At 40.6% G+C, this 27,508-nt stretch overlaps 1 protein-coding gene across 2 annotated transcripts in view; it reads right to left on the bottom strand.

The window, feature by feature from the left end:
- Window positions 1-16,347: 16,347 nt before the first annotated feature.
- Window positions 16,348-27,508, bottom strand: part of WNT2 (Wnt family member 2) — a 68,852-nt gene continuing 57,691 nt past the window's right edge. For both annotated transcript variants that reach the window (XM_078154102.1, XM_020976030.2), the window contains one exon: window positions 16,348-26,274. In XM_078154102.1, the coding sequence (XP_078010228.1) occupies window positions 26,045-26,274 (230 nt within the window). In that variant the 3' untranslated portion in view covers window positions 16,348-26,044. The remainder of the gene's footprint in view (window positions 26,275-27,508) is intronic.

The following is a 27,508-nucleotide window of genomic DNA, read 5'->3' as shown; positions in this document are numbered from 1 at the left end:
CCTCAAGACCTAGGACTATCCCTGGTAATAGACTGTATTAACTCTTTCTTCATTAGGGCAATGTTTACCAATCACTGGGTCCCACCACCCTGGTATATAGCAAAAATTATCAGTGGGCTACCATTTATTTCTTCTGGTACCCTTCTTTCATTTCTTTCTCCTACCCTGATACCAATTTTTAATCACCCCAGGCCCCTAGGACCTTCTCCTTCCTTAGCCCACCGTGCACTATAAAGCATTAAGTATCTCAAAGAATGAAATAGTCTGGAATCATTCATCCTGTGGACTGGAGCAACAGCTTATAAAATAGAACCCTTGGGGCCTATAGAAAGCAAAAAACAAAAGTCTACCACAGGAGCCTAAGATCCCAAGGGAGTAAGCAGCTTACACACAGGGAGGGTCTGACTCAAGAAATTCTGGATGTATCATTTATTTCCATGACTTCAAAAATCTATATGTGGGAGCCTTTGCCTACAAAGTGAGGATCCAGGGATCCAGGAGTTCCTGATCCAAAGGTGATCATAGATTTAGGGCTGGAAGAGACCTTAGAGGTCATTTGGTCCAACCCCCTCCCCCTCTCTCCCAACTTGCAATTTATGGGTGAAGACACTCAGACCAAAAGGTTCAGTGACTAGCCCAAAGTCATAGAATAGGCAATTATCAAGGCTGGCTTCAAACTCAGGTCTAACCAGGCTCCAAGTCCCTTTCTCTAACCACTGTGCCATAATGTTGACTCCCAGTTTCCTATCAGGATAGCTGACTCCTTGTTTCACTTCAGTGAAGCTTCCCTTCAGGCTGATTTCTTAGCCCCTTCAGTGCAGCTTGTGAAGAAAGGACATTGTGTGTTTATCCCCTTCCCTACCTGGAATCTTGAGCTGCCCGTTTCTCTCAGAGGTCTGAATTCTCCAGAAGGAAGCCAACTCCTTTTCTTTCTTTTTTCTTTTCTTTTCTTTCTTTCTTTCTTTTTCTTTCTTTCTTTCTTTCTTTCTTTCTTTCTTTTTCTTTCTTTCTTTCTTTCTTTCTTTCTTTCTTTCTTTCTTTCTTTCTTTCTTTCTTTCTTTCTTTCTTTCTTTCTTTCTTTCTTTCTCATCAAAGGCTTTTCTGTGGAGCCTCTGATTGGTTCTGTTGAGCCAGGGGACACTCTCCTACTTCTCCAGGTTGGTTAACCAACCTAGCCCAGTCTAAAGCAAGTGGAAGAGAAGGTGAGAATCTGGAGAATGGAAGCCCCATTTTGACTAATTTAGGCCACTTCAGTCGGCACTTCCCACAGCAAGATCAAGTTAGATCTTTGAGGCCCAATCCGCTTTCTGACGGCATCACCTCTGTTAATTACCTCAATTCTCTGCTTTTCTTTAACTCAGGAAACCTGGCTCCTCTGTTTCCTCCAGCTCCCATCTCTCTGTCATCACTCCTGCAGCTGCAATTGGACGTTACTTATTACTACTGAAGGATTCAAAAGGCCAGAGCCCACCTTCTTGGGAAAAGGAGTGGAGACCCTACAGGGATAGGGTGTGTGTGCAAGGTGAGGACAGCAATGATAATCAAGTCATTTATGCTGAAGACCTGGCCTTGGCTAGAAAGGCACCTCATGCGAACTCTCCCGGCCTCCGGAATGCTGCCAAATGCCAGTTCTCATTGACTAGGCATTCCCCTTTGTGTAACTTTCCACCCCCCTTTGCCTAATATGCAATTAATACGTGGCAGTCCCATTTCTGTAAGGAAATTCAAAAACAAGAATACCTCCTTGAGATGTTTTGTTCTGTAAAGACTTTATTTATAACTTTTAATATTGAATTCTGTCGATGAGGAAACATCACCTGATAAAACTGAATTATGAACCTACAGAAATGCCTTCCTGTCTAATAAGTTGAATACATATTCATATAAAATGCTAAGGCTTCTGTTTTGCTGTGTTTAAAGAGCAAACAACTCACTAGTCCTTTTTCAGCATCTATTCTGAAGGCCATAAAACTACATTTTCCAGATGTTATTGGATCCAGATGTTGAAATGGTCAGATGAAGTATGGTCTTCTCCTCATATGGCAAATACTTATTAAATCCCTACCCATGTGCTAGGTGTGGGGAGGGCAATGAAGAAATGCAGTACACTCTTGCTGTCTTCGAGGAGCTTATGATCTAATAGGAAAGGTGACATATGTGTATGCATGTATGTGTATATATGTACATATATATACACACATGCATATACATATGTGTATAGGTATCTAGGTGGTATGTGTATATATGTATGTATATGTGTATATATATATGTGCATATGCACACAGAGTTGTTTAGTCACTTCTACCACGTTTGACTCTACATGACCCCCTGTGGGGTTTTCTTGGCAAAGATACTAGAGTGGTTTGCCATTTCCTTCTCTAGCTCATTTTACAGAAGAGGAAACTGAGGCAAACTGGGTGAAGCGACTTGCCCAGAGTCACACAGCTACTAACTGTCTGAGATCAGATTTGAACTCGGGAAGATGAGTCTTCCTGACTCTAGGCCCAGCACTCCTTCCATTGAGCCACCTACATCTATATATCTATATCCATCTGCAAGATATCTATATATCTATATCTATCTATCTGCAAGACAGTGTGACATAGTGGATGGGAGTTCAAATCCTGACTCTGAGACATACTAGCTATGTGGCTAAGGGCAAATCACTGAACCTCTCAGCGCCTTCAGATAATCCTCTGATACTTTAAACTGCAAATTACTGATCAGCATTGACGAAGTTTCCACATGGGGGATTCTCTACATTAATGAAATTACCATAAGAATAATAAATAATAATAACCACTAACATTCACCTATTACTACAGGTTCTGCAAGGTTCTACGTACATTCACATTCAATAAATTACACAAAGCTTCAGGGCCAGTTTGCACATTGCTAGTGTATTAAGATTTTTTTTCAATGTATTAATTGATTGTACTGGTTTTTTTTCCTTTTCTTATTCTGTTTTTAAAAATACTATTTTGGGTGGCAGCTAGGTGGATGGAGAGCAGTGGATAGAGCACCAGCCCTGAAGTCAGGAGGACCTGAGTTCAAATCTGGCCTCAGACCAAACACTTAACACTTACTAGCTGGTCGTGTGACCCTGGGCAAGTCACTTAACCCCAATAGCCTAAAAAAAATTTAAAAAACCCTATTTTTTGGAGGAGAAGGGGAAAGAACACTGGGAAAAACCAGCAGGATGTAAAAAAAAAATCAATAAAAACTTTTTTTTAAATCCCAGAGGATCTCAGTCCAGTCATTTCTAAAATATTGGGATGTGAGGGGCAGCTAGGTGGCGCAGTGGATAGAGCACCAGCCCTGAAATCAGCAGGACCTGACTTCAAATCCGACCTCAGACCGAACACTTACATTTACTAGCTGTGTGACCCCGGGCAAGTCGCTTAACCCCAATTGCCTATTAAAAAAATAAAAATAATAAAATATTGGGATGTGCTACATATGTGCTTCTAACTCTAAAATTATGATTTTGAGATCAGACTGAAGTTTATAAGATGGAGAGATCCTTGTGGGACAGCTAGGTGTACTGGGTCTGGAGTCTGGAAGACCTGAGTTCAAAACTGGTTTCAGATATTTATTAGTCATGTGACACTGGGAAAATGAATTGACCTCTACCAGCCTCAGTTTCCTCATCTGCAAAATGAGGATAATAATAGCACCTACTTTGCAGGGCTGTTATGAGGATCATTTTTTATTATGAGGATATTTTTATGATTATGATGATGATAATAAGGATATTTTAAAGCGCTTGGTACAGTGCCTGGCATATTGTAGGTGTTTTAAGTGCTTGTTCCTTTCCTATGAGCTGAGGTGTGTTTGGGGATTTCATGGATGAAGTGGCACCTCAGCAGGATTTTGTGAGGTCTGGGCTATGTTGCCAGAGGCTATTCAGGGGAGGGGAGAAGCCTTGATGTCTGATACGTTCCTGGGACAATGAGTTGTCCAACTCTGCTGATGAAAAGTTTGGACAGGGAATTAATAGATGATGAGGGCAGAAAGATGTGTTGGGGCCAAAGTGGAGAGGGTCAATGAGTTTGGACTTTAACCCATTGATTATTTGATATCAGAGATATAATGAAGGTTCATTTATACAGAGAGTAGAGTCTAGAAATGAGGAGGCCAGTTGGAAGGCTATTCATGGAATTCAGGTATAGTGCTAGGAATCTTTGCAAGATTCCTCCTACTTACCTGCCACTTACTCTAAATGGTATCTGCCTTGAATAAGAACCCGCCTTGAAAAATGCATTTATACTAGCTGTCCCCATTCTAGGAATTCTCTCCCTGTTCCCTCCACCTCCTAATTTCCCTGCATTCCTTCAAGTCTCAGCCAAACTCTTTTAAAATCATTTCCTGGTCCATTTTAATACTAGTACCTTCCCTCTATTGTTTACCTCCAATTTATCCTGTATATATCTTGTTTTATATAGTTGCTTGTATATTGTCAAACCCCCCTTTCCCCCCCAACAGTAGACTGTGACTTTTAGATGAAGGACTGATTTTTGCCTTTCTTTGTATCTGTAGCACTTAGCACATAGTAGGTGCTTAATAAATGTTTTTTGACTGAGTATGGTAGCAGTGGGAATAGAAAAGGAAGGACAGTTCTTGAGGACCAATGAGGAAGCATGCTATCCACTTCCTGGCAGAAAGGTAATAGATTCAACGTATAGAATGAAACACATTTTTTTGCACACGGCCAATGTAAGAATCTGTTTTACTTGACTGCATGTTTGTTACACGAATAGTGTTTTTTTTTTTCTTTTTCAATGGAGGGATCACGAGAGGTAGAGAAAATAACTACTTGCTAACCCTTAAAAGTTAATTTAACTTAGGGACAGCTAGGTGGCATAGTGGACAGAGCACCAGCTCTGGAGTCAGGAGGACCTAAGTTCAAATCCGGTCTCAGACACATAACAACACTCACTAGCTATGTGACTCTGGGCAAGTCACTTAACCCCAAATGCCTCACAAAAAAAAAAAAGTTAATTTAATTTAAAAAAGAAAATAATGGAGAAATGTTGGAGCTGCTTTGAAAGAAAAATCATTGAATTGAAGAATCTTAAAGAACTTCTACTTAAAGAACATCTACTAAGCTGTTATATGAATAATACCATCATTAGTAAGATTTCATTGACTATGTAAGTCTATGTATAAGTAAGATTTCATTCACTATGGAGCTTTCCAAGGAGGCTGGGCAAGGCATACATGTATAATTAATCAAAAGATGAAGAGAATGATGGTTAGGTAATCCAAGAATTACAGAGAACACCAAGACACTGATTTATTTTAGATACAGTTAATCCCTGAACCAGTATCACCACCACTCAGGAGCCAATTATCTAGATCATGGATCTCCCACCTTTCTTCTTTGTCCAAGAAAGAAAGCATCATGTTGGATTTTTTGTTTTGTTTTGTTTTTGAAACATAATCTTCCTATCTCACCCAGAATGGAAGTGTAGCCACTATTCATGAGCCTGACCCCACTGATGATCAGTACAGAAGCTTCGGCTTTGACCTGCTCTGTTTCTGGCTAGTTTGCCCCTCTTTAGGCAGCCTGATGCCCCCCTCACCCCCAACCCATACCATCTCTCCCAAAAATTCACCAGATTGATAAAGGACTTAGTGCGGGTACCTGATTACTTTTAGCCCAAATGAAATGATCCATTAACATTTGCCTTCCCAGGAGCAGGGACTACAAGTGTGTGCCATCACACCTGGCTACCACCATATTTGAAACATCAGCCCCACCTTTGGGCTGTTCTTCAGATCCCCTGCCCAGCATTCATCCCTTTTCTAATCCTCTTGTCTGTGCCCCAGTTGGCGGGAAGTTTAGTGGAGGATATACCGAGTGTCAAACCACCACCATTTATCCTCACTTTGACTGTCATTGATGCACCCAGTCAGATTTCACTTTCTTTCCCTCTCTCATCATCTCCAAAAAATTAACAGATCTAGATGGATATATTGATATCCTAGATCTCCACAGCCAGATATATTCTATGCATTGTTATAAATTTATCCATCTTCTTTTGGGGGAACTGGTAATGCCCTTATATCATCATTATTCTTCAAATTATTACAAATGAACTCTAGGATTTCTTAGACACATGTGCTTCTATCATGGATGCTCCCATTGGAATCCATAGCAGCGAAAGGCTTTCAGTAGGTTGTTCAGTTATTTTCAGTTCTATCTGAGTCTTTGTGACTCCATCTGGGGCTTTCTTGGAGAAGATGCTGGAGTGATTGGCCATTTCCATTTCCATAGGAGGAAACTGAGGCGAACAGAATTAATCAACTTGCCCAGGGTTGCACAGCTATTTGGTGTCTGCGGCCAGATTTGAACTCAGGAAGATGAGTCTTCCTGACTCTAGGCCCAACACTCTCCACTATGCCACCTAGCTGCCTACAAAGAAAAGCTTAGATGAAATCATATCATCTTCTTGAGGGATTGAGTAAGCTGATCTTGGTCTTGGGGTAAAAAGACTTATTTAAAGTATGATGTAAGCGCAAAAGATCTATTGGGATAAGGAAACCTGTCATAAAAGGAATGGGACCAGTAGGTATCTTTTATTTAACAGTATGTAACTTTTACATACTTTGAGGTTAAGTTAAGAGCTCAAATGTTACTCAAAAGACTAATAGTTCTTATTAGATTGCATTATAAACATTATAAATATATATGTATATACACATATATAGGCTATCTGCAGTAGACTTTATGGTTAGGGCATCACAACATTTAATTGAAGAGCCTTGTGAATTTCAGACATTTTGTAAGAATCACTCAGGGACCTAAATGATTCATGGAGAATGGGAGGCCTCACTGAGTGATTGGCCTTTTATATTTATAGCCATTGTAGTGGGGGACAGTTGAAAAAGCACTATGTTCAGAGTCAAAATATATGGGTTCAAAGTCCAGCTCAGATACTTACGACCCTGTATGACCTTGGTCCATTTTGCCTCTTCTGTACCTGAGATTCCTCATGTGAAAATTAGAAGGTTGGATTCAGGGCTTGTTAAAGTTTTTCCACTCGTGACCCCTTCAGCATTTCTTAAACTGTGGGTCATGACCCCATGAGTTGTGACCCACAGTTTTGAGAAGCACTGGATGGTCTCTAAGTTCTATTCTAGCTCTGAATCTATGATTCTATGACCTAAGAAAACATATTCAAGTCATCCAGTACACTACAAAAATATTGAATTAGGATGGTCTAAAAAGTGACATTTCTATAGTTTATTCTAGGTTATAGGCCACCAATCCAATGCTGGGGGAAAAAAATCAATATTTCTCACCTATTTCTACCCCTTAAAAACTTTCAAAATGTAGGAAGTGAAATTGGAACTGTTGAATGACTAGACCCAGAGTGTCAATGTTAAATTGAAAAAAGGTCTTCAGTAGAATACTACAGGACCCTGTCCTTAGCTCTGAGCTGTTGTTAATGATTTAATCACTACATGTAGGAATTCATACATGGCATGTATATCACATTTGGAGATGACATTAAACTGAAAGGAATAGCAAATATTGAGTGACGGATTTGAGGACCCAAAAAGATCTCAGCAGAATGGAATGATGGGCTGATTCTTATACCATGAAATCTACTAGGGATAAATGTCAGTTCCTACATTTGGGCTCAAAAAATCAACTGCGTGAGAGTAGTAATACTAGGCAACAGGGTTTCAGTGGATTGTAACTTCCATATGCACCAATATGGAAGCAGTAAATTTGGAGTCATAAGACTGAATCCCAACTCCACTACTTATTACTTGCATGACCTTAACCAAATCACTTTGTCTCTCATAGCTTCAGTTTCTCCCTCTGTAAAAAGGGAGGGGGACAGACTAGATAACCTGTAAGTTCCCTTAGAACTCTAGAATGATAAGCTAGAACAGTATGACATGGCAGTCAAAAAAGCTAAGGTGAACAATCTGGATTAAGAAAGATATGTGACATAGAACGGGGGAGGCAATCTAAAGAATATTTGATAACCCATGCCCCAACAGAGAATGTGGGCAACTAGGTGGCACAGTGGATGGGGCACCAGGCATGAAGTCAGGAAGACTCATCTTTCTGAGTTTCAATCTGGCCTCAGACACTTACTAGCTGTGTGACCTTGGGCAAGTCATTTCACCCCGTTGTTTCAGTTTTCTAACCTTTAAAATGAGCTGGAGAAGAAAATAGCAAATCACTCCAGTATCTTTGCCAGGAAAACACTAAACGAGGTCATGAAGAGTCAGACACAACTGAGTAACAACAACAGAGGAAATGTTGATAGAAGATGGTGTGATTAATTCAACAGATTCTAATTCCCTTCTTTCAGTAAAGGCTGCCAATTTTTTTCTACATTGTAGTATAATCTGCTACCTATGACGTAGTGAAAACTAAGGTCATTGCTATTGATGTATCCCTTTAAATTTTTCCATGGGAGGGATGCTAACTAAGCTTTGGAAAACTGAAGGTGACTAAAGTAGGCTGGGGAGATGGTTTAACCTTGTCACCACCTCCAGACCTATTGAGAAGCCAGGTTCAAAATGGGAGATCATTGTTTCAATTTATACTTTGCCATTATCTCAGTGTCAGTATAACAAATCACATTTCGGGGTAACAGGACTGTCAAGGGAACAGGTAATGGCTATTAAACCCCTTGTTGTGACCAGACTCTGTAAAGAGCTAAAATTTCAATCAACAAATGTTTACTTTCATCTGTTTTTGATGGCACTTTAAAATTACAGAGGGAAAAATCTGGTTTCTGGTAAAATACAAAAAGGAAAAAAGAAAAACATTTCTAATTAGAATAATAGAGTCTTTCAGGGACAGCCCTAAGCTAATGTGTAAAGTGGATAAAATTTAAGGAGCAAAGCTGGAAGGAGACAGGACCGAGTCACATTGTTTTGGCCTGATCTTGTCCCCCAAAGGTAACTCATGCCCTCATGCTGCTCCCTAGATTTTTGACTCAGTGGTGCCTTCCCAGTAAGCCAGGTCCCTTTCCTCTATTAAAACTTATCTGTCCCGTCTTCCACTCATTCAAAACCCTACCCTTTGCTAGATAGCCAAATAGCCTGACAGGCTAACTTCCTAATGTACTGCCCCTCCCAGATAGCAGAAATGCATGGTGGTGGAAGCTTTCTGAAGACAACGCCTTAACCCAAAGGAGTTACTATACTAATTTGAAATGTCAGGCCTAGTGGTAGGTCTGGAGGGGGAGGGAAGTATTGGGGGCAGATAAAATTTCTTAACACCGCATAGGTGTTTCCATAGTCCACCAAGCCTGCTTGTTATTCTGATTAAGGAAAAAGTTCTTTCATGTCCAAGAAAAAAAAAAAAGAAAAGAAAATTGCCTTTGGACACTATCTCATCATACCGCTGCTTGCTCCAAAAGCATGAATCATGTTCCAGGCAGGATTAAACTGATTTTAATTTTTTTTTGGAAAAATATCTACCTTCTCCATGATTGCACATATTCCCTTGCAGCTTTCTCCCAAATTAAAATGCCTATCTTGGGACAGCTATTTCATTATCATGAATAAACATGAGTATAAATCTGTTCCATATCCTCTCAGAATGATTCTGGGTACAAGCTCCCTCACTTCCTAGGATTCCATTGCACTGTCCTTCTTCCCCCTCCCTCATCTCCTTCCTTCATGAATCAGCATACACAGATAAAGTTTTTCCTCTCCTTCCAAACCAGACTCACCCTTCTCTCTGCCAAGTCAGGAACAATACCTTGTTGGCTGGATTATGCTATTCCAAAATGCAGTGGGGCCTGTTTGGTAGCCTGCATCCTTAGGTCTTATTCAAGCAGGAAGATGGAAGAGAGCAGATAGACAGGTTTCCCTGGAAATGCTAGTTCAGGAGTGGGGAACCTGTGGCCTTGAGGCCACATGTGGCCCTCTAGGTCCTCAAGTGTGTCTTTGACTCAAAGGGCTGCACTTGAGGACCTAGAGGGCCACATGTGGCCTCAAGGCTTCAGGTTCCCCACCCCTGTAGTTGGCAGCCTAGCATTTTGAAAATTTTCCCAATTTCTTTTGTAAAGGTCATTTGTGGGGAAGCTAATTGGCGCAGCAGATAGAGTTCCAGGCCTGGTGTCAGGAAGAATTGAGTTCAAATCCAGCTTCAGACACTTATAGGCTGTGTGATCTTTGACAAGGCACTTAACCTTTGTTTGACTCAGTTTCCCCATTTATAAAACTAGGATTATGAATTGGACCTACCTCTCAGGGTTGTTGTGAGGATCAAATGAAATACTTGTAAAGTGCTTAGCACAGTGCCTGGCACAAAGTTGGTGCTATATATCTTAGCTTCTATTATTTTCTACCCATAGGGTTGTGTTTTGGTATGGACCTGAGATGCTACCAGCACAAGAAACTCTTGATGTTGAAACTCCTCTCACTATTTATAATCTTAGCAACGTGTCATATTGAAATGACTTATCTATGGTCACATGTAAGAGGCAGGATTAAACCCCAAGTGTCCCTAACTGTGCACTATCATGCTTCCTATCATCCTGTGTCATGCAACATGAAAAAAAAATTCTTATTCTTGCATAGCATTTGATAGTTCCGAAAGTACTTGCATGTTCATTTTCTCCTTTGGATTCAGGATGACCTGAGTTCAGATCTTGCCTTAGACCTTTACTAGCTGTAGGATCCTGGGCAAGTTACCTTCTCTCAGACTCAATTTCCTGAACTGTAAAATGTAAAATAATAACACCAATATTTCAAGGCTGTGGTGAGGGAGGGTCAGATGACAGAATAAATGTAAAGTGCTTTGCAAACCTTAAAGTGCTATTTATTATGATTCGTGGGTAAAGCACTGGACTTGGGCTTGAATTCAAATTCTGCCTCAGAAATGTATTAGCTTTGTGATCTGGGGCCAGTCACTTAACCTCTTTCACACTCACTTTCCTCATCTGTAAAATGGAGATAATGATAGTACTGATGTTACGAGGTTGCTGTGAGGATCAAATGAGATTAATAAATGTAGGGCTTTGCAAACCTTAAAGACTATATACGTGTTATTTCTTCTTCTTCCTTCTCCTCCTTCCTCTTCTTTTCCTTCCCCTCCTTTCTCTTCTCTTCTTCTTCTTCCCTTCTTCCTCTCCTTTTCCTCCTCCTCTTCTTCTTCCTTCTCTTCCTTCCCTCCTCCTCCTCATCTTCTTCTTCTTCTTCTTCTTCTTCTTTCTTCTTCTTCTTCTTCTTCTTCCTCTTCTCTTTGCTTTCCTCCTTCCTTTTCCTTCTCTTTCTCCCCCTCCTCCTTCTTTTTCTCCTCCTTCTTCCTCTTCCTCTTCCTTCTGCTTCTTCTCCATCTTCATCTCCTTCTCCTTCTCCTTCTCCTTCTTTGCCTGGTCCTATGATTTTATTGGTGTAGGGGACTTGCAAGGAAAACTTCCTCACTGATGCAGGTTGGCATCTGGGTGTTTTCTGGAGCTGCTAGGCCAGTGTAGATCTAAGCTGAAGGGGAAACATCTGTTTCACAGTCATACAAAGCTGTCATTACCTCCCTGGAAAGTGTAATAGGTACGATGGGCTATTATTTCACATTTTAAATATTTGTTAATGAATCTTTTGTAAATAGCTGACCTATGTTGTCATTAAATCGTTTCAGTCCTGTTTGACTCTTTGTGACCCCAATTGGGGTTTTCTTGTCAAAGATACTGGAATGGTTGCCATTTTCTTTAGCTCATTTTACAGATGAGGAAACAGAGGCAAACAGGGTTTAAGTGACCTGCCTGGGGTCATACAGCTAGTAAGTGTCTGAAGCCAGATTTGAACTCAGGAAGATGAGTCTTCCTGACTCCAGGCCAAGCCCTCTATCTACTGTGCCCACTAAGCTGCCCCAACTGACTTATACCTGATAACTACTTTATCTATTGAGTACCTTTTCTAGAAGGGATCCTGTTTATCCCTTTTAGGACAAACAGTAGACATGACTTGTACCTAGAATTTGTTATAGAGATTTTTTTCCAGAACTCTGGAGCAGAGGTGTAACAAAGCAAAGGGTGTGAGGAAAACCTGATCTCTTTTGGGAAGCCTTACCTAGTACTGAACCTGGCTGATATGAGTCCAGGAACAGAAGCTCTTTCAGCAAAGAGCATCTCTACTATACATCACAAGTGACATTTTCAATTTAGTACAACAAACATTTATTATGAACTTACTATATATGTGTGAGTGCACATATACATACATACATACATACACACACACACACACACACACACACACACACACACGGCACTGTGCTAGGGCTAGGATATAAAGTCATAAATGGAAACAGTTCAACAGTTCATGCTTTCAAGAAGTCCCTTGAGAGAGAAGACAAAGCTGTACCCAATGAAGTAAACCCAAGGAAAGAAAGAGTGGTTGAAAACTGGAAGGATCAGGGAAGTCTCCATGAAGAAGGTGGGATGTAAGTTGAGGAAGCTCAGGATTCTAAGAGGGTGAGTTAAGGAGGCAGACCATTGCAGGGATAGGGAGTGGCTTGTGCAAATTCAAAGAGATGTTGTTGCCGGTTGTTTAATTGTTTCAGCTTTGTCTGACTCTTCATGACCCCATTTGGGGTTTTCTTGGCGAAGATACTGGAGTGGTTTGCCATTTCCTTCTCCAGCTCATTTTTATAGATGAGGAAACTGAGGCAAAGAAGGTTAAGTGACTTGCCCAGGGTCACACAGCTAGTAAGTGTCTGAAGCCAGATTTAAACTCAAGAGAATGAGTCCTCTTGACTCTAGGCCAGGGACTCTGTGCAATATGGCACCACTTAGCTGCCCCAGAGATGGGAGAGGGAGCATTAAGGTTGGAAAACATCTCAAAGTCTACTTTAACTGGTGCTTAAAGTATGTGAAAGAGAATGATATGAACTAAGGTTGGAAAAGTAGGTTTCCCAGCAAGGAGGGACTTAAATGACAGGTAGGGGAGTTTGCATATTAACCCATAGGCAGTAGACAGTGACACCAAAGGTTTTCCAGCAGGTAAGTGACACTGTCAGGTCTGTCCTGTCCTTTTGTCATTTTGGGTGGAGGAAGGATTGGAGAGGGGAGGGCCTGTGAGTAGGGAGAGCAATGAGTCTATTACAATTGTCCATAGGAAAGTTTTATGTCTAATAATGATAACTGACATTTCCAGAGTGCTTTTCAAGTTGGCAAAGCACTTTGTATACATTATCTTACTTGAGCCTCCCAAAAACCCTGTGAGGAAAATCTCCAAGGGCTGGTGTAAATATTTTAAATACTTAATGTTTTATGATAGTTGCTAAGAAGATAAGGCATTGTTTATAGTTACAGCAATGTATAGGAAAATGACACTCCCATTTCCTTTCTCATTCGGGTTGTAAAATAGAAAAGGAAAAAAAAAAGCCATGATCCTTCTGGAGATGACTTGCTTTTAGGCTAGGAATATTTGTCTTGATTAAACAAGGATTGGAGAAGAAGACTCAGCCTTTGGAGCCATTCAGGAAGGCTCCAAGACTAGCGAGAATAATGATCAAGGAGCGGAGGCCAAAGCTGACATGGGCATGTTGACTTTGGGACCTCTGATTCTAATTAGCTTTTCTCTATTTCCTGCTATTTCTCCTGGAAGCCTTCGACCTCCACCTGTAATATGAAGCCCCTAAGCATTCACAGCTGGGGTTTCTGAAGCTCCCTGCCTCCTGTCCTATTCATCAGTCTGAGACATTCTGCCTGAGCTGAACTCTGGAGGTGTTTTTGTTTGTTTAATTATCTGAACTATGTTTGCTTCATCATGTGACTCCCCTTATTTGTGAAACTTAGGAAAAGACTGTAATACTATTTGAAATGGGAATCTATGGACCACTGGGGGAAAAACCAAAGACCAGTGATCAGAGTAGGGGGACTTCCACCCTTCATCAAAATTCTGACATAAGAAAAACAGAATTTTATTTTAAAAAACACATCAAACTTTTGGGTGGGTCATTGGAAACAGAACTGGACTGGACATGAAAGATCATCAAGATTCAGGGGGTTTTAACCTTTTTTTTTTCATGTGTCATAAATCCCTTTGGCAGCCTGGTGAAGTCTATTGAGCATTCCTCAGAATCATGTTTTGAAGTAATTGAAGAAAATGCTAAATTTTAGTGAAAATAAGGATGTATTTTCTTCCTCGTCTTAGCTGATGAATTCTTCCTCTCCCCCAGAAAACATCTTAACTTGAGGTTAAGAGTTCCTGCTTGCATCCCTAGTCACACAGTTAGTAAACAGCAGAGCCAGGATTCCGACTCCAAATTTAGGGCTGGGTCACATTGGCCACCTTTATGTCATACATGTGAAGCTTGTGAAGCCCTAGGATGTCAGTGGGACAATGACCATCACTGACACACAGGGTAACCTTCTTCATTTCAGGTCAACAATTGACATTTATTAAGTGCCTACTATGTACAAGGCATTGTGCTAGGTATTGGATACAGGAAAAAGTGGAAAACCTCTGCCTTTAAAGAGCTCACGTTCTAGAAAGGAGGGACACAACAGACACTTAGTGTGTACACAGAGCAAGGGCTAAAAAGTAATTTGAGGAAGGAGGGAGGGAAGAAGGAAGGAAAGAGGGAGAGGAAGAGGGAGAGAGACGGGGGAGAGAGAAAAGAGGGGGAAAAAAGAGAGGAGAAAGAGGAAGCAGAGAGGAGAAGAGAGGAGAGGAGAGGAAAGGAGAGAGAGAGAGAGAAAGAGAGAGAGAGAGAGAGAGAGAGAGAGAGAGAGAGAGAGAGAGAGAGAGAGAGAGAGAGAGAGAGAGAGAGAGAGTTAGGAGCTCAGTTTGGCTGAAGGGAAATAGTATAAGGAAGACTAAAAACATAGGTGGTAACAAATTGTGGAGAGCTTTAAATATTAGGCTAAAGTATTCATATTTTCTGTTATAGACAGGGGGGAGCCATGAATGATCTTTAAGTAGGGGAATGAGATAGTGAGACAAGACTGGTGCCTAAAGAAGATTATTTTGGCATCTGTGTGGAGGACAGACTAGAAAGGAAGGTGACTGTGTTGGAATAATTTAGGACAGAGGTGATGAGGCCCTGAAATAGGGCGGTAGTTTCAGGTATGGAGAGAAGGGGATGTTGTGGAGATGGAATCCATAAGTCTTGTGATATGAACAGCCAGGAAGAAGAAATGTCAAGGGTTATCTCCGCAGTTACAAATATGGATAGCCTGAGAGATGCCGGGAGGCAACTTCAATAGAAATAGAGAAGTTTGGAGGAGGGGCAAATTTAAGAAGGGGAGGAATAAGGGAAATTTTGTTTCAGACGCGTTTCTAAGTGGCCAACAAGGGTATCCTAGAGAAGATATCTGGTAGGAAGCTGTGTGTGTGGCTGCTGTTCAGGAGAGAGATGAAGGCTGGATATATCGGTTGGAGAATAATCTGTAAAGATGATATTTTAGCAGAAAAGAGAAGGGAGGGAGGGGAAGGGAGGGAAGAAAGGGGCATGGAAAGAGAGGAGAGGAGGGGAGGGCAGAACCCAGGACTGAGCTTCGGGGAAAGCTGGGAATCTAAAAGGCGGCAGATACAGATGATGATCCAGCACAGGGGACCAAGGATGATTAGTCACACAGGTGTCAGGAGCGCTAGGAGAAAGCAGTGCTGTGGAAGCCAAGAGAAGAGAGAGTGCTTAATCAGAAAGCCAACAGTGTCAAAAATCTGCAGAAAGATCAAATAGGATGAAGACTGAGAAAAGACCCTCGGCTTGTTGAACAGAGTTTCCTTAGAATGGTGAAGTCTGAAGTCAGACCACAAAGGATGAAGAAACGAGCAGGTGGTGAGAAGTGAAGGCAGTGCTCTGTAGCACTTAATTAGAAGAATTTTGATTTCATTGGTATAGGGTGAGGAAACTCCTACCAATGCATGCTACCACTTTATCTGCAACCTAAAATCTTAGAGAACTTCCTAGACACGGAGAGGTTAAAGAACTTGCCCAGGGTCACACAATCAGTATGTGTCAGAGGCAGGACTTTAACCCAGATCTTCCTGGTTTCAAAACCAGCATTCTATTCACTATGCTGTTGCTTCTCAGTATAATCCCTAGAAAATACTGAATGGAACTTGGGATAATATTTCAATCTCTCTCTCTCTCTCTCTCTCTCTCTCAGACACACACACACACACACACACACACACACACACACACACACAAAACATGATCAAATACGGTGATTACCTGCCATCTCTGGAAGACTTTAGAAACAGCCTAGTTACTAATTTGTCTACACACTTCTAAGCGTGGCCTTTGACAAGGTCAGAAATATAAACTCCATGACTTCTTCAGTTTCTGTTCTCCCCCGCCCCCACCACAAACTTAGGATTCAGGGATACTATTAAAAGTTTGAAACACCGAGTTAACATTGAAAATCTATCTCCTTTTTATTATGTTTCAGTTTCACAGAAAAATATGGTCTTGTAGACAACAATCATACTCTCTATATCCATCATGATGACATTAACAGTATCCACTGGGTGAGAGCTGGAGGTGTCAGGAACCAGGAATCCATGTTCATATGAGGAAGCAAGAAAAGTTAGAAATGAAAATTGTAAACTGAATAACTGGGACTTCTCAAGAATCTCCCCCAACCCCTGCTATGTTGAGCAAGTATTAACACTGATGAGTGGACTTCTTCTCTATCCAGGTAGGTGGAAAGTCAAAATAAGCCTGTCTCACTTGCCAGTTCATGACAGCGGATGTGTCTTTCTAAGCACTGTTCCAAGATGTCTCTGGAAATTTAGCAAAGCTGTAGTTTCAGAGTCAGTGAGGTCCATCATGCAAATGTTTGATTTCTGCTTTTAGAGATGAAGCTACTCAGCTTTTAACACAATGGACAGACACAAAAGATGCGTTCAGGTCCACTTGGGAGTCTGTATAATACCTCTATTTTTTTCAGTATTATTGAATCATGGATATAACAGCTACCATTTCATAGCATTTATAGTTTGTAAAGTGCTTACATATACTATCTCATTTGACATGGGTTAGAGTCCTACCTTTGACAGGTACTGCTGGGACCCTGGGCAAGTGATTTAACATTATCAGTGGCAAAAGTAGCTAGGACTATATGTTGCAAAGGAGATGATGACCTGTATTACTAGAGAAAATCTCTGAATGGGAAGGTCTTCAGGCATCCAGGCCTGTACTTCTTCCAAAATGTACATGGATCCTGAGTTAGAGCAGGTGGGAGTCTGGGGAACCTCACGAGCCCTATGAAGAAATATTATTGGAGATTCTGGTCCATACTGCACTCAGGGATAATATGCAAAGATTTTTATCCTTACAACACTTCTGAATAGTATGCCTGGGACTTTAGGTCACAAAGGTAACTTTAGGGGAAAAAGCAACTTTTTAAGAAGAGTAGAGTCTCCTTTAGGATGGAAAGTTTTAGTGCCTTAAAAGAGATAATGCAGCTCCACTATCACCTGACACAACCCTAGAATGAATTGGGCACTAGGTAAACTGAAATTCAACGTCGTCATCATCATCTCTATTATGGTTATAATTAGCTCTTAATTTTCCATAGTTTGTGGATTTTCCATGGCTAATGTTTAAGCCCAGGCTGGCTTCTAATTGCTTCCTGTGACTTTGTCCCCTCTGGCTGTCTGGTAGTGGGTATCCAGGGAATATAAAGTAATAATTTGCATGAGAAAAACATCATTAGGGAGGTAAGGAAAACTCACATGGTCTAGGCCAAACATCAGCAAATTCTTTTGCTAGAACCCCAAATGACAGCCAGAGGCCTTGTTTTACTATGGAATTTTGTTGTGTTAAATATTGTATAACAAGCATCTAAATCTTTTTTTCTATTTTTCAAAAGTTTTCACTGTGATAAAATCTTTGCCAGTTCCAGATTAATGAATTTACATGACTTAAATGTTTTATCATGTCTATGATGCAGTTCCCTTCCAAAGGAAAAGATAATTAAGAGTTTACTGCACAAAGGCAGCTGGTGGCACAGTGGACAGAGCACTGGGTCTGGTGTCAGGAGGACCTAGTTCAAATCCAGTCTCAGACATTTACTAACTACATGACCCTGAGTTAGTCACCTAACTTCTGACTGCCTCAATTCTAAAATGAGAATAATAGTAGCACCTATCTCTCAGTGATGATCAAATGAGATAATAATTGTAAAGCACTTGGCACAGTGCGTGGCACATGGTGGGCACTATATAAATGCTGATTTCCTCCCCCCCCCCATTTCAGAATCATGGAAGGCAGCATTGTAGAGCTGATAGAATTTTGAAGTTTGGAAGGCCTAGGTGTGAATCTCATTTCTGCCATTGACTAGTTGGATAACTTCCGGGTGGTTGGCCCCAAAGCAGGTCACTTAAACTTTTTTGAGTTTCAGAGTCCTTATCTATAAAGTGGGAAAATAAAACTGTAATGTCTACCTCACCAGATCGTTGTGAAGTTTAAGTGAAAGAATGCATGTAAAGTACATTGCAAACTTGAAAACCACACTACAGAAATGTCAGCTATTATCACAGGGATACAGGAAGAAGCTATGATTTCATCCAGCATGGGTGGGGAACACCCTCCACTGAATCTCTGACTTAGTAGATAAATCCTAGGGAGTTGCCTGAGGCATATCCCAAATATACTAAACTCTAAATCAGGAGTTCAAAATAAGCCCTGCCTGCCCTGGCCTACAACCTGTTTCTCCGATATAGAGATGATTTTCCAATGTTCTCCTTCTCCAACATGTAAGGAGTTAGTATAAAATAAGATTCCACTCTCCAGTTCTCTTAGTATGGTGCAGATACAGAAAGATTTGGGGATATAACCCCCTTTTTCAGCAAGTAGAAGATACCAAGTGGAAGTCTCACTGGTTCACAATTGAAACTGAGTATTTCTTATAGGACATTAGCCTTCTTCCTGCTAGCACCTTCTAGGATTCAGGAACTAGAAATTTAAGCCCTCGGGAGTTCTTAACTCAGGAGAAGGAATGAGGTTTGATACTTTGGCTATAGTTCCAAAGCTTCCATCAATTTACTATACCTCCACAGGCAAGTAACTTAATGTCTCGGGGTCTGATAATCTCCATGTATAAAATGAGAATAATAATTCTTGTCCTAGCTACCTCAGAGGTTGTAAGACCATAGCATAAAATACAGAGATGGCAGATTCTTGGCCAGGGATGGAGTACCCCTAACAAAGGCCAATAAGAATGTATTTGCTAGCTGTCTTGCAAATTTAACCAAAAGCACTTTAAACTAAAAAGAATGAGGAGGGAGAAAACTATGTCTGTTTAACAAGCTAGATACCATAGTAGGTAGCTACAGTATACAAAGAATAAGAGTTGAGATATTAAGAAGTAAACAGGAGAAAAAATCCAAGAAAAGATTTTATATTAAAAACTCATAGGCTCAAATATCTGTACACAAATGTCTAAAGTTTAGGCAATGTGAAAGAAAGAGGAACGGTAAGTCCCAATGCAAGAAGGCAAATTTGATCTCATAGGTATCATGGAGATTTGATGGGATGAAACACATGAATATGGATGGGATGAAGTCATGAATATAGCTCTAGATGGGTATACTTTATTCAAGAGAAACAGGACAGAGAAAAGATTGGGGGTGGGGGCTAGGTAGCAGTAGGAAGGTATATTTGTAAGGAACTAGAGAAAAGAACTGGTGGAAAGCATTTGGGGAAGGACAATGGAGGGAGAACCAGAAGTGATCTTGTCATCAGAGTAAACTATAGACTATCTAGACAAGAGAAATTGATGAGGAGTTTGGGAAATAGAACACAAACCTGGAACAAATGGATGATGTAGAAGTTTTGGGGTCATTCATTTATCCAGACATCTGCTAGGATTCTTTTTCTGCCAATAGCAAAGTAATAAATGACTTCTTGATTTGTCTTAATAATGATTTTATCCTTCAAATGGCGAAGGAACCAACAACAGGAAATTCTATATTCAATTTTACTTTCATTAATAGAGAGGAACTGGTTATAGGGGTGGAAATCATGGGAAACTTGGGGCAAAATGACCTCTCCCTCCAAGAGTATGTGATACAGGATATAGAAGCATAGCCTGATGTACCCAAGAGTTTGGGAAAGCAGATTTCAAAGGGTTCCAGGGAAGTATAGATCCATAGGAAGTCATTATGAAGGATGGGAAACCCTCAGAAATGAAGTTCTGAAAACATAGAGGGAAACAATTCTAATGAGGATGGAAAACAGGGAACTCACCAACCAATTTAGATTTTAAAAGGATAGGCATGGAAGACAGAAGCGAAGACCAGTAATAAAGCATGGTGTGGTCTTATAAAAATAGTACCAAAAGTGCTAAATCTCAGAATGAACTGAGGCTGGCAAGAGAAGCCATGGACAATAATGTTTTTTTAAAAGCTACATAAAGAGAAAAAAGAGGACCAAAAATGGATAGAATGGTTGCTTGGGGCTGACGAGATGAATATAACTTAGAAGGTATTGAATGAGAGAGCCAGGATCCAAAAATATCTTCACCCAGTTAAAGCAAAATCATACATGGGCTCAAAAAGCAACTTCACAAGTACAGAATAGGGGAGGCCTGTTAGGACATCACATTGAGTAAAGAATATCAAGAAGCCTTAATGGGCAGCATGATATTGCAACCAAAAAGGCTTACTGTGATCTTGGGCTGCATTCAGAGCGGCATTCAATAGTGAGAAAACGTGAGAGGCCCTGTAAATTCCTACCTCGTCAGACCACACCTGAAGTTCTGTGTTCAGTTCTGGGTACCATCATTTAAGAAGGATATTGGTCAGGGGGGAGTATGTCCAGAGGGGAGCAGTCAGGATGAGGAAGGACCCTGAGTACATGATATATGAGAATGAGATAAAAGGAACTGTGCATGTTTAACCTGAAGAAAAGATCATTTGGGAAGAGAGACCTGTGTTAAAGCATTTGAAGGGAGGTCCTGTGGACGAGAGGTTCTGCCCAAGGGCAGATGCAGGAGTAATGGGTAGGAAGATGCAAAGAGTTAAATTTAGGGTTTATTAGGAAGATTGCACTAACAATTAGAGCTTTCCAGAAGTGGAGTAGGTTACCTTGTGGAGGTCTTACATTCTCTTTTATTGGCAGTCTTCATGGAGGGCTGGATGTTGTAGGGGTTGGGTTAGATGGACATTGAGATTCCTTCCAGTATATTGCCTGGCACATAGCAGGCACTTTAAAAAATGTTTTTGATTGATTGATATCATTTTGGGTATCTATAACTCAAATGAGATACTGGAGACAGCTTTAAGAGATGGCTGTTGTCTTAAAGTTTTTTTAATTTTAGCAAATTTTATTCTTTCTCTAAGTCTCCCTGTTATTTAGGTCATGGATATTCTTACTTATCTACCAATATTACAGACGATTTTTATGGACCAGAAGAGCTGGGCACTTTCCCCAGGAATAAAAAATTTTGTGGAAACAAAAGTCACCCCTTAAGAAGCTAAGGGATTTCTATGGAATCCTTTGGGATGAAGATTTGTAAAACTGAAAACAATAATTACAATAGATTTTTACCAGACTCTAAAATTATGTAGCCTCTAATAAGGCCATTTCTTAAACAAAGGCATTTTCTAAAAAGGGCAAGATATTAAGGTGATTATTTTGAACAATGAGTCATTCTTAGAATTCATGACTCCTTAGAATGAAATAAGGTGATTGGGAAATTTTACTGGGGAAAGAACTAAGTCTTAGAGAGATAGATCATAGTCCTTCAGGACCTTCAAGGGTTGTTGTTGTTGCTGATGCTGCTGTTGTTTTTAAGGAAAATAACAGATTTGGACTAAATAAGGTCTGTTTCAGCTATGAAGTTCTAGAATCCAATGAACTTTCAATTCAGTGAAATCCTTGATTCTGAAGATCAGCTGTTAGTATGTTAATGCATTATCAATGGCTCACCTATCTGCCAAACCCTATAGAAATCCACAGGAGCTAAGTGCCATTGCTGTCTATTGGCCCAGTCACACTCCCCTTGGCCTATGTGTGTCATCCATGGAACGCCCATGTTTAGTTCAGGGAGCCTATCTCAAGGCAATCTGCCCACTTTCTGCTTACTGCACGCTATAACTAATATTTTTCTGAAGTAGCCAACCTAGATTTGCTTTAATCCTGATGCCAACATTGTTTTCCTTCTTCCTCCTTCTTCTCCTCCTTTATCCTTTTCTTCCTCTCTCTCACCAAGTTTGGAAGTGTAAGACCTCACCTCAGACTCACAGGTCTGATCCTACTCTGACCGAGATAGAAGCTTTGACTTCTTCCATTTTGGACCTGGACCATTTCACTCTTCCTTAGGCAACCTGGTGCTCCCCTGTTCACACCACATTAATGCCAAACTCAATCAGCTTAACCCACTGCAGCTCAAAACTCCTGTAGCTCAAGAGATCTGACAGCTTGTTTCCTTGGCAGCAGAGGTGACAAGTGTATACCACCACAGCTGGAGCTCAATCCTGCCATTTTTGAGAATGTCAGAAAGTGCCAACTAAACACAGCAATGGGAAGGTCCTCATGGATGAGAGCTCCTGGAATTGTTATTGTCGGTGATCCCCTAAAACTGCTGTAAAGTAGGGAAAGGGAGAGGCCAAGTACCAAAGTATTAAAGAATAAGGAAGAAGAAAGTGTCAGTGATTGGCAGCAGGGTAATGAGAAAGAAATGCCTTTATAGCTCCTCTTTGCCCCATCCTAATACTTTATCATGACACAGAGGTGAACCTGAATTACCTAAGACTGTGTCAATGATGGACAAGCTTTGCAAGGTCCTACAAGCTTGAAAGGTTTGTGTATGGATATAATAAGGCTGTCATTAAAAGTCTAGCTCTAGCCTAATTAAATTTGGCTAGGCTTATCCTTGGAAGGTTAGCTACCAAACAATTAATTATTTTTGTCTACAGAAGCTTACAAAGACCATCCAGTAGGGCATGGAGGAATTGCTACCTTCACCAATTCATTCATTCAATAAGCATTTATTGAGAACTGATTATGTGTCAGGCACTGTGCTAGATGCTGGGGATGCAAAGACAAAAATGGTCCCTGCCCTCAAGGAGCTAACCTTCTATTGAGGGAAAAAAAACAACAACATGGATATAGGTAAGAAAATATAAAACACATGCAAACAAAATATGAATAATTTCTTGGGAGAAAGGACACTAGCAAATGTGGGGCACAGGACAGAACTCATGAAGGAAGGTTGTACTTGAGCTGAGCCTTGAAGGGAGAAGTGAGGAGAAAGTTCATTCCAGCAATGGGGGACAGTCTGTGCAAATGCATGGAGATGGGAGATGGAATGACCTATGTGGGGATGACTAAGGAGGACAGTTTGAGTGGAACATCAACTATGTGAAGTATAGTAATGTGCAGCAAGTCTAGAAAGGTAGCCATATTGTGAAGTGCTTTATATGCCACATAAAGGAGTTTGCATAAGGGAACCACTGCCTTTTCTTGCTCATGGGAGTTCTGTGCTTTAGGTAGAACAATTTGACAGCTGTGTGGCAGATGGATCAGAGAGGTGGGAAACTGGAGGCAGCAAGGCCAGTTTGGCTATTGTAATAGTTCAGATGAGAAGTGATGAGGGTCTGAACCAGGGTGGTGGCCATGTGAGTAGAGAGAAAGGAAATTAGCATAAGAAATATTGTGGAAGATATATCAACAAGGCTTGGTGACTGATTGGACATAGGGGATGAAGGAGAAGAAAGAATCAAGGATGATACCAGACTGTGGACATGAGTGACTTAGAGGGATGCTTTGGCGCTCTTAACAGAAATAGGGACTTTAGAAAGAGGGATGGGTTTTGGGGAAAAGATAATGGGTTCTACTTTAGATATGTTGAGTTTAATGCCTACAGGATAGCCAGTTTGAAATGCAGGCAGTCGGTGATGAGATAATGGTGCTCAGGAGACAGAGTAGGACTAACAACATAAAGAGAAGAATCATCTGCACAGAGTTGATGGCTGAACTCATGGGAGCCAATGAATTCACAAAGAGAGAGTGTAGAGAGAGAAGAGAAGAGAGCCACAGGATAGAGCATTTGAGTCCGTCCACACTTAGGGGGTGGGATATGGATCATCATGTGACAAGGGAGACTGAGAAGAAGCAGTCAGACAGATACAGGTGGAGAACCAGCAGAGAGCTGGGTCACGAAAACTCAAAGAAGAAAGAGCATCCAGGAGAAGAGAATGGTTACAAGGTCAGATGCTACAGAGCACTCCACTTTGCATCCACTGCCCTACCTGGTTTCAGTTCCATGGAGGAGGATGGCCCCATGCCAGATACTTCTGGTGTCTCAGCCTCCAACCTTCCCTGCCTCCTTTTGAGTGTTGTCTTCTCCTTTTAGACTGTGAGCTCCTTGATGACAAGGATGTCTTTCTTTTCATTAATTGTAACCCCAGTGCTTAGTATAGTGCTTGGCACGTAGTAGGTGCTTAACAAATGTTTATTGGATTAGAGAGGTCAAGAAGGAGGAAGACTTAGAAGAGACCACCTTAAGAAATAACTGGAGGAAATACTTATTCTGATTAAATCAATAATTTCTTAAAATTATTGCAGTGCACACATTGATAGTGTACTGCCAGAATTAATTTCCTGTACTGGAGATTATGCTTAGAACAAGAATCTAATAGGCAGAGGTAGCAATGAATATTTTCACTCGTTTCACTTCTCATTCATTTAGCTTAACAGTCAGTTTGTCATCTTCTGCAAATGCCATTTTTTAACTCAAAGCAGGAGACCACAATTTGCATACTAATATTCACATAATTACAGCTGAGCCACTTTAATGTAGTTCTCGAAGCTCATATTTTTGCAATATAATACATTATGGTTATGGAGTTTATAAGCAAGGCTATGTGTCATTTGCCTTAGGTCAGGACCAAATCATCTCCCAATCGTCAAAAAAGCATGATTAAAATTAAATGCAATGGGTGTTAAAACTGTACTTTTAGTACTGTTGGTCCTCAGAGGCACTCCTTACACCATTTGGGCCACCCTTTTGCAATCTGTTTATACTCAAGGCTTCCGCAGTTATTGGGTTAGTTATGGAAACCTTGTCATCAGCATTTTCATTCCTGGCCCTGTCATCCCAAGAGCGATCATTATCAAATTGTTCCAGTTATAAGACTCCATGATTCATATGGCAAACACCAAATAGGAATGTGATTCCCATTTTTCTGGCTCATCTGTACAGAAGCATCATCAGGTGCTCAATCATGAAATCCTTGTCTTCTGTAATTACCTTACCTGAGAAGCAGAAAACATTGCTCTTAATTGTTTTCAGGTCTTATGTATATGTTTATTGGGAAAGAAGGAAGTCCCTCTCCAAATGAATTTTTCATGTCCCAGGAATTTCAGCATCTTTCCATTGAATATAAAAATGTTCATTTTCTCACCTAAGGTATGCTATAGTAGGGAATTAAAATATCACTCGGCATGAGCTTTCTCCCATTTTATTACACTGGGTATTAATGCTGAATTCAAATGGCCTTGGGAAAACACATATTTCAAATTTGTCATGTATTTAAACCACTTTAGTTACCAATTACCAGATGATGCTGGCATCTCTTAAAATCTCTTGATCAGACCAAAGACAACAAAGTAAAAAAGCTTGTTATGATCGATCCTTCTAGGAACTATGAGATAATTTAGTGGAAGTTGTGTGAAATTCTCATGAGATCACTTTGCTGTGAGCATTCGGTTGAAAGACAGAGAAACATCATTTGAACACCTTTCTTCCCTGGTCAACTTCTTGGGGGAAGTTTGGGTAGTGCAAAGACAAGCTCTATCTCTTCTTCCCCACCTCCCCACAAAAAAACCCCTCCCAAGAGTACAAAAGATCTCACGATATTCCATAGCTATGTTACAGGGAAGTGTTACAACCCAGTAATGTAAATAGAATAGGATATAACTTATATGCACTACACAGTCCTGGAGGCATCCAGGAAGGGAGAGGTGGCTTCTGGTGAGTCAAAGTGCCTGCCGTACACTTTAGAAACATGCCCCACTACAGGGGAACCCCAAAGTCCAGTGTCTCTGCAGATCAGATTGAGTCCCAGGGGAGAAAAGGCAGCTGGTTGATGCGTGGGTCATGTGGGTGCCACCCAGTCGGGACTCTTGGGGGCTTTGCACGTGTGCACATCCACCACCTCCAAACAGTCCTGACAGCGCACAGCACAGCACCAATGGAACTTACACTCGCATTTGGTCATTCGAGTGACCCGGGATGTGTCATAGCCCCTTCCGCAGCACATGACTTCACAGCTGTCCATGCCACGGGAAGTCAGGTTGCACACACGACCTGCAGTACCCAGAGAACCTAGAAAGAAGTCACAGAAGCTTCATTACGAAGGGGAGGTGGAATTTGCATGATGATATGAATGCTGCCTGGGGTTGATGATGCTGGTAAGTGACCTGTAAGGTCCCTTCCAACTCTAAATCTATGATGCTAAGATCATATACCTCATCAGAGACTGAAATGAAGGTGGAAAAGTCATAAAACTGAAAAAGTCAATCTTCAACACTCATACATTTAACTTTTGTGACTTCAAGCACTTGTGCGATTTTATTAGTAACCTCATTTTCAGTTTTACATTGGTGTAACATGCACAAGTTTGTGCAGTGGCTGGTATCCTACTAGGCACTTCTCTGGTCTTGTTCGTCCTACCATTGCAAAGAGTTCCATGTACAATAATTTCATATTTTCATTGTTTGCCTTTAAAATTCAAGCTTTAAGTAGCAATTATGCCCCCAAAGTATAGTGCATATCTTTTGGGCTATAAGAACAAGCATGCAAAATCAGTGATGTGGCTCAGTGAGAAAATAAAGGTGTTAGACAAACTTTATGCTGGAATGTCTGCAGCTGCTGGTGGTGTGGGTTTGGGGTTAATGAAGCAACTATTTGTTATAAAGCACAATGCCCTCACACCACCTTCTGACACAGTGCAAGTTAAGATTAATGTTATAAAAAAGTTTTAGTTTTAAGAATTTTATTTGTTGTACAGTATTACTATAGATTTAATGCATTATGAAAAATGAATATTGTCTGAAATCAATGTGTTTTTTTTTATTGAGATGTTAGCACAAAAGGTTACAGAATTCTAGGGAATTATTAGTGAGAAAAAATGTTTTGCATGTTACCAGTTTTATTTTGTGGACTGTGTTTTATGGGTTAGTTCACAGTTACTGTGTTAGAAAAAGTGCACATTTTCAGAATCAATGTTTTGTTATAAAGTTATAAATTAATGTTTTGTTATGCAGAAAAGTATGTTTTCAGCAATCTCTAGCAAAAGATTACAGTTTTTGGTTGTTGTGGGAACCTACCACCCTATTTCCCATAGGTTCAATATAATAATACTTGCATTTTTTACTTTTATGCCATTTTCTAGGAACATTACCCCTGCGAAAGTTCAGGATTGATTATGCCAAAGGTAGACAAAAGAGAAAGCAGGAGCATCTGTGGAGTCCTGAGCAAACAGAAAATGGAAGGGAAACTCCAAGGTTTTAATTTTTTTCCAAGGTTTTTTAAAAAAAATTTAATTTAAATACTGTTC

Source organism: Phascolarctos cinereus, unplaced genomic scaffold, assembly GCF_003287225.1.
Source record: "Phascolarctos cinereus isolate Bilbo 61053 unplaced genomic scaffold, phaCin_HiC Scaffold_1;HRSCAF=81, whole genome shotgun sequence".
Taxonomy (NCBI): Eukaryota; Metazoa; Chordata; class Mammalia; order Diprotodontia; family Phascolarctidae; genus Phascolarctos; species Phascolarctos cinereus.
The sequence above is the reverse complement of the archived record's forward strand: the minus strand, read 5'-3'. Positions and strand labels throughout refer to the sequence as shown.